General features: G+C 38.2%; 2 protein-coding genes across 3 annotated transcripts in view; both read left to right on the top strand.

The window, feature by feature from the left end:
• The first annotated feature begins 1,233 nt into the window (after positions 1-1,233).
• On the top strand, positions 1,234-6,800 carry LOC107756774 (immunoglobulin-like domain-containing receptor 1). The gene is made up of 9 exons (XM_016574018.1): positions 1,234-1,296; positions 1,395-1,510; positions 2,001-2,171; positions 2,312-2,461; positions 3,432-3,551; positions 3,638-3,784; positions 4,504-4,629; positions 4,720-5,594; positions 6,070-6,800. Exons 2-9 carry the CDS (start codon positions 1,453-1,455, stop codon positions 6,106-6,108), a joined length of 1,686 nt encoding a protein of 561 aa, XP_016429504.1. The 5' UTR covers positions 1,234-1,296; positions 1,395-1,452; the 3' UTR covers positions 6,109-6,800.
• A 464-nt stretch (positions 6,801-7,264) lies between these two features.
• Positions 7,265-10,951, top strand: part of LOC107756775 (NADP-dependent malic enzyme, mitochondrial-like) — a 9,035-nt gene continuing 5,348 nt past the window's right edge. Inside the window, exons 1-6 of one of the 2 annotated variants that reach the window (XM_016574019.1) lie at positions 7,265-7,522; positions 8,078-8,262; positions 8,935-9,068; positions 9,197-9,346; positions 9,505-9,580; positions 9,650-9,811. In XM_016574019.1, coding sequence (XP_016429505.1) covers positions 8,083-8,262; positions 8,935-9,068; positions 9,197-9,346; positions 9,505-9,580; positions 9,650-9,811 — 702 coding nt within the window. In that variant the 5' untranslated portion in view covers positions 7,265-7,522; positions 8,078-8,082. Of the gene's footprint in view, positions 7,523-8,077; positions 8,263-8,934; positions 9,096-9,196; positions 9,347-9,504; positions 9,581-9,649; positions 9,812-10,951 lie in introns of those variants that run through there. The other variant, XM_016574020.1, reaches the window with a different exon arrangement.

Below are 10,951 nucleotides of genomic sequence, written 5' to 3' on the forward strand. Positions count from 1 at the left end.
CACAGTTCCATTCTGAGAACAGTGACCGACAAGACGCAACTGCCACAGTTGACAGTTTTCCTTTTCCTTTAACCAGTCTAAGCTGGTTTGCTGGTCTCCACATCTAGTCAGACTTGTCTGCTGGTTGGTTTTACATAGGTTTTGGTATTTTTAAGGGGACGAGGCAGTCGTTCATTACTGAAAAAATAAAACGTTGGGATGACGGTATGTCGGTGTAATGGATCGATTGAGGACGTGCGCATGCACGTGAGCTATTTTACGTCGATTTCCAGGAGATTCGTCAGATGGAGATATTGGGGTCAGATCTGTTTTTATACAGTCTATGGGTCAGATGCGAGCTATGAAGCTTTAAAACACGTTAGATGCGCAGACCGATCGGTGAATGACATCAAAGTACCGCGACTCGTGAGAGCTATAAGAGAGCTTTCGAATCGCTCTCGCGGTACTTTGATGTCATTCACGATCGGTCTGAGCAGCGCTGCTGTAGCTTGTGAAAGCTGTTACCATGTGAAATTAAGTTAAAATGACACTAAACCTGTGTCGAATACATTAGCACAGCCACAGGTATTTAGGAAACAACGATACAGTGTATTAGTTCTAGCAACATGTATTAAGAACATTAAGAATGTACCAAACGTGTTTTCTTTGCAGCTCTAGAGTACAACAACATACGTTTAAGTGTAATTGTCATTTTCTATTGAAGTGAACGTCTCAAGATAACATGGGTGTGGTTTGTGAACACTGTTACCATCATGTTAAACTTACACTTGAACTGCGTCGAATACATTAGCAAAGATATTAAGGAAATAGCACAGTGTAGTTGTATCAACATTTTTTAAGAACATTAAGATGTACCAAGCGTATTTTCTTTGCAGCTCTATAGTTCGCATCTGACGAATCTGCTGGAAAGTGAAGTACAATAGCTCACGTGCACGCGCACATCCCCAGTTAACAATACGATCCCCGGTTGATCCATAACACCGGCAAGTGACGCCCCCTGGTGGATAAATGTTAATAATGATTCAAATATATTTTTTGATTCTATCGAATAAAGTAAACAACGCAATAATCCTTTAACTTTGAGCAATGATACATATTTACAATCCTAACAATGTGAAAATAATTTCATTTTGAACAGTAATCAATGAAAAACCTTAGCCTATGACCCGGTTCGGGTTTTCTCGGGAGTTGTGCACTTGTTGGTGGGTGGAGTCTGTGGCGTCATCGTGGAATGGGGGAGGGGAATCGAACTTCCAAAGAGCAAAGGTGTGTTTACACTGACTCGAGAGAATATAGGTAAATAAGAAAACATCGGGATATATTTGCATCGCATGTTTTACGATGACATGATGGCCAGCGTACATTGTCTGTATTTGTTTGAGTCGCATATATAGGATTTTGCTGTGTCTTGGAAAAGTAAATTAAAAAACGCCTTCCGAATAACCGAGAAACATGAAAGAAGGACTGAAGCTCAAGGTGCTTGCGCTCGTGCTCTGCGTATTTCCAACGGGTAAGTCGGCATTCAAAATAACTCTCAGGGGTTGTTCTGGAATATTAGGGGTGTTTTATTTAGTGGCATGCCGCTTTTAAAGTATTTAAAACATTTTCTGGTAATTCTATAAGTTCAGTGGCGAGGTTAATCATCAGCAGGTGCAAACATGACAGTCAGGCGGACAAAACCCGATCACGTGATTTAAAAGCGTCATGCCAGCCAATATGTTAACATTATGTTCTTCTGAAACTTGATTCTGTTTGTATGAGCAAGGATTTGTAAAATAAAGATTATCAGGCCAGGAACAGGCATAGAAATGAATAGTCTTTAAAAATTATATAGTGAATATCATAATTTTTTGTTATGCTCAGCTCTAAAATATTTAATTGGCTGAAAATTGTTCTTTGTGTGTAAAATCCTTCTGTAATGACAAACAAATAAGTGGTGAGAAGGCGTGGAACCCTGATGCAAACAGTATGATAACTGATCCCTCTCCCTCTATTCTCAGAGCTGTTGTCTATCCAGGTTACGGTTCCACATACAGAGAGATACACAATGTTGTTTGCTTCTGTCACTCTGCGATGTGACTATTCCACTTCTGCAAACCAACAAGATGTTCTGGTCACATGGCGATACAAGTCCTTCTGTTTGGATCCAGTGCTGGAATATTACTCAGCTGGTGAGTGGTGTTGGTCGACTGAAAATATAAGGCTTGAGCTCTGCAAAGCTGTAATCTGCAGTTTGTTTTTGTTTTGTCTGAATAGATGAAAGTTGAATGCAGTGATTGATGTGATCATGTACGTTTCTTACTTTCTTCAGCATATCAAGCAGCTCTGGGTCTGAAGCAAGACCCAGCCAATGACTGTCCAGACAGTCAGCGCACTGTCCGCATAGTGATTCAGAAGAGAGGCCTCAGTGAAGCTATTCTGGGGACAGAATATCGAGATCGCAAGATATACATACAAAACAGTGAGTCTGGACACACAAGAGCGTAAAACTCTGAACAAGATGTTTTAACCCTATAAAGCCAGACAAATAAAATAATAATCAGATTTTTTTTTTTTTTACATTGGATGAGATTATTGAATCTTTAGGCAAAATATTTGATAAAATATAAAGGCTTCATGTGCATTATGTTTTGTACCATATTTGATACATCAGGCTTCTATGGCCCATATAGTATGATATAGTAAATATGGAGCACACACATGTAGAGGAAAAAAAATTATTCAAAGGCCCAAACTGAGCAAAAATGCAATTTGGTACAGTTGTTGTTATTTATATGGAATAGAAATAAGATGAAATTCTGATAACTTGTAATGTAAATCGATCACATTTTTATAATAGTATAGCAAGCTACTTGCATAAAATGCTTATAAATATCAGTTGTCACTTTATATCTCCCAATAATATGTATTAGTAAGATGATATTTAAATGTTTAGTTTTATGTTCAAAGCTCTGTAGTTTTAATTTTGGGGGGCAAAACATATGATGCCGTGCATGTACAAATAAATGTTCCTCTAAAGCCTGTTGTATCATATTTGATACTTACATTTTACCATGATTTTTATAAAAAAAGAAAAAAGAAAAGAAAGATGTATATATATAATTAAGCAAACCTAAGTTTAAGGTGGACATGTTTATAATTATACTAAGAGGCTTATTAAAACTTACTATACTTTACTTATTAAAAATGTGGTAGTTTGCAACAGATTTTTCAGCTTCAAGTTTTGATCACGTTGATAATTTAGAGGCGTTAGAAAAGCTGGTCTTAGAAATCTCATTAATCAGGATCTCAACTCACATCCCATAGTTTATATATATATATATATAGCTGATTCCTAACAATGTACAACATGTTATATTTGTTTGATTTTTGTTAATTACAATCAAATATGTTTTATATATATATATATATTTTTTGTATGTTTTTCACAGGTGCTGACCTGGTTATCAATGAGGTCATGTGGTGGGACAACGGCATGTATTTCTGCTCCATCGACGCAGCTGGTGATGTCGTGGGAGACTCCGACAAAGAAATCAGACTCATTGTATATCGTAAGTATTAACGCACTGAAGACTTGTATTCAACCACAAAAACATTTATTGATGCTGATGCTGATCATACCCCCTCTTCCTCTCAGACTGGCTGACAGTGTTGCTCATCGTCCTCGGTGGATTGCTCCTCATCATACTGTTTTGTATCTGCTGCTGCCAGTGCTGTCCTCAGAACTGCTGCTGCTATGTCCGTTGTCCCTGCTGTCCTCGCACTTGCTGCTGCCCAGAAGAAGGTATCCACATGCATTCACTCTTTATCCCTTTAGTATCTTTGCCTGTGCATCTGTCAAACCAGACAATATGTTACAGTATTTTTTAAACAATATTCACAGTGTTCTACTTCTGCTGGATATCAGTTCCTTAAAATAAATGTCTACTGATGACAAAATCACACTCCACATAATGGATTAGTTTGTCAATGATAATAATAATAATAATATATGTTGTTATACTGTATGTATATATGTAATATATTATATAATATATTATATGTATATATTTTTTGCATTTTGACAAAATGAAATAATCAGTAGACTGACAAAATAGGCAATATAAATATATATTTTATTATGAATAATATAAGTATTCTTTTAAATAATATGAATAATAACGACAATAATATTCATAATATTTTATTATTATTATTATTTATTACTTATAATTTATTATTAATTTTAATAATATGTGGAACCTTGTCTTTTTTTTTAGCATTTTAACAATGAAAATTAATTGTGGACTACGACAATACAACTTGTCCTTTATAAATATTCTATTATTATTATTATTAATATTATTATTAAGTATTATTTCAAATAATAAAAACATAACATTTATAATAATTTATTGTCTTCTAATACCAAGTGACTTTTTTTTCCAGTCCACCCTATAAAATGTAATTGTACTGAATAACAAAACAGTGAAATATTTCTTCCATTTTCATTTGTCTATTTAGCGGTGATGCACCACAAGATGATGCGTGAAGCTCAAAAAGCAATGGTACCATGGCTCCATGGCCAACCCATCTATGCCCCCATTGCCTCAAATGCATCTTCTCAAAGAAACCCTTTACTATATTCAGGTCAGTATAACTTCCTTTATTAATCTGTTAATGTATGTAGTGCTGCTTCTAATCATTAATAACTTGACACTAATAATTTGTCCTCCACAGGGTCTTTTTCTGAACCTTCATCCAAACACAACCTTCCCATGGCCCCGATGGCCTTTCCTCCTCTTCAACCTGTCCCGCCAATGGTACCTCCCCACGGATATCATTCCAGTGGTAGCATAAATGGAAGTGTACGTGGTAAAAACCAGATGTTAGATTTTCTGGAGAACCAAGTAAGAGGGATGGATATGGCTGCCCCAATGCTTCAACCTCAACATCACTACATAGCAGTCCCGCTCCAAAACCTTCCTCATCAATATGCAGCCCCACAACCCCAATATGTAACTCCACCACCTCAACCCATACCACAAGCTGCTTTATCAGCCAGGCCTCCCAGCATGCTCTCAGCCCTGGACGAGATGGGTGTCCAAGGTGTGGAGCGCAGGGTCATCCAGCTGCCTCCCATCATGGGCCGAGCAAAACAGAGCTCTCGGCGGACCAATGAAGGTGGAAGACACCGGCAGTCTAATCATTCCAGTGGTAGCTCTAACCGAAATGGCCATCATCGTGATGATTCCTGGAGGGAGCCATCATCTTCACGGAGAGTGACTCAGCTACAGCGTAGCTACAGTGACGAGTCGGACAGGGACGACAGGCGTGGAGGCAGAGGGTCAGCAGGACGCAGGGGGGTTTCAGGTTCGAAAAGGTCTCGTCCACATGTTCGCAGTAAAGGGGAGCTTCTGGAGGAGTTGGAGCGCGCGACGAACCACAGAGACAGGAGCTATTCGCCTTCTCCGCGTCGAGGCTCCTGGAGTTCAGACGAGGAGGACAGTTATAGAAAGGGGAAGCGATCTCAAGGGAGATTGTCTGAGAGACCACCAGCTTATTCTTCCATTGATATTTTACCTGGCCACAGCAGGAGGAGTGACCACTTCTCAGTAAGCATGTAGATTTATGATTTGCTCATCACTAAGAAGTTGTTTTTATATTCTGTGGTCCCAAAAAGGACACACTTAAAGGGAATCATTTACCCAAAAATGAAAAATCTGTCATCATTTATTCACTTTCTTTATTCTGCTAACACAAAAGAAGGTATTTTGAAAAATGTCTCGGCTTGTTTGACTTTGATTGAATGAAGAACAAAAACATATTCTTCAAAATATCATCTTTTGTGTTCCGTAGAACAGAAAAAGTCATACAGGGTTGGAATGAAATGAGGTTGAGTAAATGACGGAATTTTATTTATGGGTTTAAAACTATCCCTTGGGTTTGCTGACATGGAGAGAAGGCATGTGATTTGAACGCAAATAAAATAGCATTTTTAGTATTTTTAAGTCACTTTTGATAAAAGTGTCTTGTAAATGTAAATAATTGTTATGGTTTGTCTCATCATAAATAATCTCTCTTTTACAGGATAAGAGCTCTCGCAGTGGCACAAGCGTTGTGATCTGAGTCATTCATTTCCAACCTGATCTTTCATTACTCACCTCCTACAAGTGAATGTCTACTGGACTTCTGTCATTGGGACTAATTGTGCACTTCAGCACAGTAATTAAGCAGTGACCACAGATGGCCTGCAATAGACCCCTGGAAGACAGTAAATGCACTATATATCTTTTTTACACTTTATTTTATATGTTTTAAACAGCTTTTAGATGTTATTTGATCACTTGAAAACATTTCTTTGTTTTATATGTTTAACTTTTCACTGTTTTCACTGTACATTGTTTAATTATTAACCACTGCAAGGTTTTTGGTATTTGATCAGTACAGTTTATAGATGAAGCTCACATTGATGGCACTTCAACTGAAGGTTGTACCTAAAAGAGCCTCTTTGGTTCATCTAGGTTCTCTGTTTACTTTTAGTTAGTCTTTGTCTGTAGTATTTGTAATGTTGGTTTAGCTGTTTTCTTTGTCTTTTAATGGTGTTATCTAAATACAATCCTTGGGATGATTTAGTGTCATATTTGAGTATGTATATGTATTTGTTATTAGTTGCATTGTAAAAGAAGTGCAGTACATTCTTTAACTCATAATCAAAAGCTACATGAACAGTACAGTTTCCAAGAAAAAAGATCTTTGAATTTCTCATGTGCGGAGACGTAAACGCTGGCTGTAATAAAGTAATTTTTTTTTTTTTTTTACAATCGCTTAGAGTAGAGTCTTATATTTTCCAGCATGTTTCATGTTTTAATGCAGAAACGTTTGTGTTTTTTTTCTGTCAATTAAATTAGATTGATTGATCAAACCAGCTTACTTATGTTTATTAAAACATATTTGAGGGTAACGTTAGTGAATTTGTGCGACGTACACGTTTAAGCCCTTACAAAAATTAACCATGATTTTATTATAGTAAAACTGTAGTAACCAGGTTTTATTTTTTTTGGCGTATTGATTACCATTTGTAACCACAGTTTCACTATAAATACTATGTTTAAACTATGGTTAGTGTAGCAAAACCATGGTTAATTTGTGGTTACCATTGTTTAACTATAGTAACCAAGGTATTTTTTTTTTTTTTGTAAAACCATGGTTCATTTTCGTAAGGGAGTACCCGGTTTTACTATGCGTATTTTAAACGCTTGAACAAACAAAAATATGGGGAAGCGGTCCAATTTTCCGTTTATATGGAAACGCCGTCATTCGCGTCGCCTCATTTTATTGGCCACTTCTGCCCAAAAGGGGCGGGCCTACGGCGAGCTTTGGGAAGCAAAAGTGTCAATGTCATACAAACCTGGATCGTTTCTATCAATCGATTACAACATCATCTACAGATAACGCGAGCCTGAGGAGACAGGCAGCTGCAGGTCAACGTTTGGATTAAACCTAGTGAAGCAGAAGCTGCCGGTGGACTGGCTGTTCTCAGGTATGCGCTTTGCTTGTAAACAAATAACGTTATTATATCTTATTAAAGAACAATGACAGTGCTGAACCTCTCCATAATGTGCATTTAGCCTGAAACACATGTTGTTAAAATAAAGAAGCGTAGTGAATACAGATCACAATACAGTACATAATGCATTTGCGTTCTACCTAAAGGCCTTGTTTACACGTGAGAGGACGAACTAGCTGAACTTGAAAAAGCTGTATTAGTCATTTTTATTAGTCATGTTTGTTTATTATAAAAAAAATACCATGGTAACCACAGTTTATGCGCCAGTTTTACTGCAATGACTTATTACTGTAAAATCATCTTTTTGGAAACCCCTGCTTAAGTTGGTACACTAGCTGGTCATTAGCTGGACAAAAAAACAAAACAAAACAGCTTGACCATCTGGTTTCTTGCTAGTCTAATGCGGTCTACCAACTAGAAACCATGTCACCAAACCAGCATAAACTAGTATTTTGGCAAAACCATGGTTTCCAATATAGTGAATTTCCAAAAGAAGCTTCTCTGAACCTGATTTTTCTCATTTTGCAGGAATCATGAACTCTCTCTCGGGTAAGAGTGTGCTGGCGCTGTGCAGGGTTTTCTCCAGTCCCCTGTCTCTCCCTCCTGCTATGGTAGGGGCAGTGAGGGTCTGTCACTCAGGCGTGAACTCCAAGGGCACGGTGTTCACCAAAAAACGAGGCTATGATATCACCAGGAACCCCCACTTGAACAAAGTAAGCATCTTTAGGGGCCAAACTCAGTGCACTTATGATCTACGTGAATAAGCAGGTTTTAGATTGTTAGTAGCCGGTGCTTTGATGCGATTTTATAACATTATGTAATGCCAAAGTCCCCACAGATAAGAAAGTATGAAAGTAACGTTGTGAGATCTTTAATCTAAAAGCAAAGTCTTCAAAGACTTTGGCCCCTACCAAACATTGAGAGGAGATGCTCTGAATATGCTTAGGCTTCTTAAAATCAATGCAGAGTTGCAGGATATGTCTCAGCAGTTTTGCAAATCACTTTTGGCTGGGTCATGAAAATGTGTCCATTTAAATGTTACTTCGCAATCTGTATCCTGTTTGCAAAGACTTTCAGGCTAAGATGAGGAATGGGCATGACTGAGAAGTGTAGAACTTTAAAGCCATGATGGATGGAAACTGTTAGACGTAAACAGTGAGTGGAGAATCCAACAGGGGAGGGTGGCCATGCTTACGTCCCATTGGTCAGAAATAAATAGATCCAACATGTGATGTATCTACCCTAAGCTGGAATCCTGCCCGGTGCAGACCCAGTTTCAGGGTGGTAATTTGTATTTAAACCAGACTGTAGGAGGAGTGCACATTTTTCTTTTAAATTCACAACTGTCACATGTTGTTAATGAAGTTATGGTGCTGTGTTAACAGGGCATGGCGTTCACCCTGGAGGAGAGGTTACAGCTGGGTATCCACGGCCTGCTGCCTCCCTGTTTCCTCTCTCAGGATGTCCAAGTGCTTCGTGTCATGAAGAGCTATGAGACACGCAGTAACCCTCTTGACAAGTAACCAATCTTCAACTGAAACATTCAGTACATACTCTGCATGAGCCATGCCAATTCTAAGCACAGTGACAATACTTTTCTTGGTCCATTTCCCATTTATACTCAAAATAACCCTTTTAACTCTGCAGATACATATTGCTGATGACCCTGCAAGACAGAAATGAGAAGCTTTTCTATCGTGTGTTAACCTCTGACGTAGAGGAATTTATGCCTATTGTCTACACTCCTACTGTGGGCCTGGCCTGCCAACAGTATGGCCTTGCTTTCAGAAGACCAAGGTGAGGTATATACATACTACGGACCTGGAACGACTTGTTTAGCTGGACCAATTCTGAATCAAATGCTTTATAAACACTCAGACCAGTCCAACCAGTTCTTGCATGGCGAACATACAGTATAAGGCCCATGTGAATTTGACAGTTTTTTTTTCTTCTAGAGGGCTGTTTATCACTATCCATGACAAGGGGCATATTGCCAGCATGCTGAACTCATGGCCGGAGGAAAACATTAAGGTATGTTCAGAGTGCTAAAGTGTCATTCGGTGCCAGTAGATGGATGTTTCATTGTATGTGCATTAATAGGCCATAGTGGTGACGGATGGAGAACGAATCCTGGGATTAGGAGACCTAGGCAGCTATGGAATGGGGATCCCAGTGGGCAAACTAGCTCTGTATACAGCATGTGGAGGAGTGCCACCTCAGCAGTGCCTGCCTGTGCTGCTAGATGTGGGCACTGATAATCAGGTAAAACAAGAATAGCATAGTTACATTATGTTTTGAGTCTGTAATGTTTTGTTTTTCTTCTTCGAATGTGTTTGGAAGAAGCCTCTTTTGCTCACCAAGGCTGCATTTATGCTATTTGATCAAAAATACAGTTAAAGGGTTAGTTCACCCAAAAATGAAAATTCTGTCATTAATTACTCACCCTCATGTCGTTCCAAACCCGTAAGACCTTCGTTCATCTTTGGAACATGAATTAAGATATTTTTGATGAAATGTGAGAGCTCTAAGACCCTGCATAGACAGCAACACAACTGTAATGTTCCCAGGTCCAGAAACGTAGTAAGGACATCGGTAAAACAGCCCATGGGACATCAGTGGCTCAACTTCAGTTTTGTGAAGCTACGAGAATATTTTTTGAGCGCAAAGAAATCAAAAAACACATATTTTATCCAACAATCCTTCTCCCCCGAGTTACATCTTCCGCCATTTTACAGTATTACAACACATACGCACGCTTTCCCCTAAGCATAAACAACGCAGATTACGTTCATATGCACGCTTTCTCCTCCGAACGTAAACAACGCTGATTATGTCGATTACGCTCTTGGGTTAGTCTCCAAAATGGCGGAAGACGTAACTCGGGGGAGAAGAATTGTTAAATAAATTGTTATTTTTGTTTTCTTTGCGCTCAAAAAGTATTCTCGTAGCTTCGCAAAACTGAAGTTGGGCCACTGATGTCACATGGACTGTTTTACTGATGTCCTTACTACGTTTCTGGACCTGGGAACATTGCGTTGCTGTCTATGCAGGGTCTGAGAGCTCTCAGATTCCATCAAAAATATCTTAATTTGTGTTCCGAAGATGAACGAAGGTCTTACAGGTTTGGAACGACATGAGGGTGAGTAATTAATGACAGAACTTTCATTTTGGGGTGAACTAACCCTTTAAACAGTGATATTGTGAAACATTATTACAATTCAAAATAACTATTTTCTTTTTAAATGTATTTTAAAATGCAATTTATTCCTGTGTTGGCAAAACAGATTTTTTTTTTTTTTCAAAATTCTTTGATGAATAGAAAGTTCAAAAGAACAGCATTTATTTTTGTAACAATATAAATGTCTTCACTGTCATTTTAGATTTTAATGAATCTTTTGAATA

Source organism: Sinocyclocheilus rhinocerous, unplaced genomic scaffold, assembly GCF_001515625.1.
Source record: "Sinocyclocheilus rhinocerous isolate Xijiao unplaced genomic scaffold, SAMN03320098_v1.1 scaffold382, whole genome shotgun sequence".
Lineage (NCBI taxonomy): Eukaryota > Metazoa > Chordata > Actinopteri > Cypriniformes > Cyprinidae > Sinocyclocheilus > Sinocyclocheilus rhinocerous.

Coding starts and splice junctions, on each gene's coding strand:
- LOC107756774 (XM_016574018.1), top strand. CDS start 1,453: ATGAAAGAAGGACTGAAGCTCAAGGTGCTTGCGCTCGTGCTCTGCGTA. Junction 2,172..2,311: donor GCTGGAATATTACTCAGCTG/GTGAGTGGTGTT, acceptor TACTTTCTTCAG/CATATCAAGCAGCTCTGGGT. Junction 4,630..4,719: donor AAACCCTTTACTATATTCAG/GTCAGTATAACT, acceptor TGTCCTCCACAG/GGTCTTTTTCTGAACCTTCA.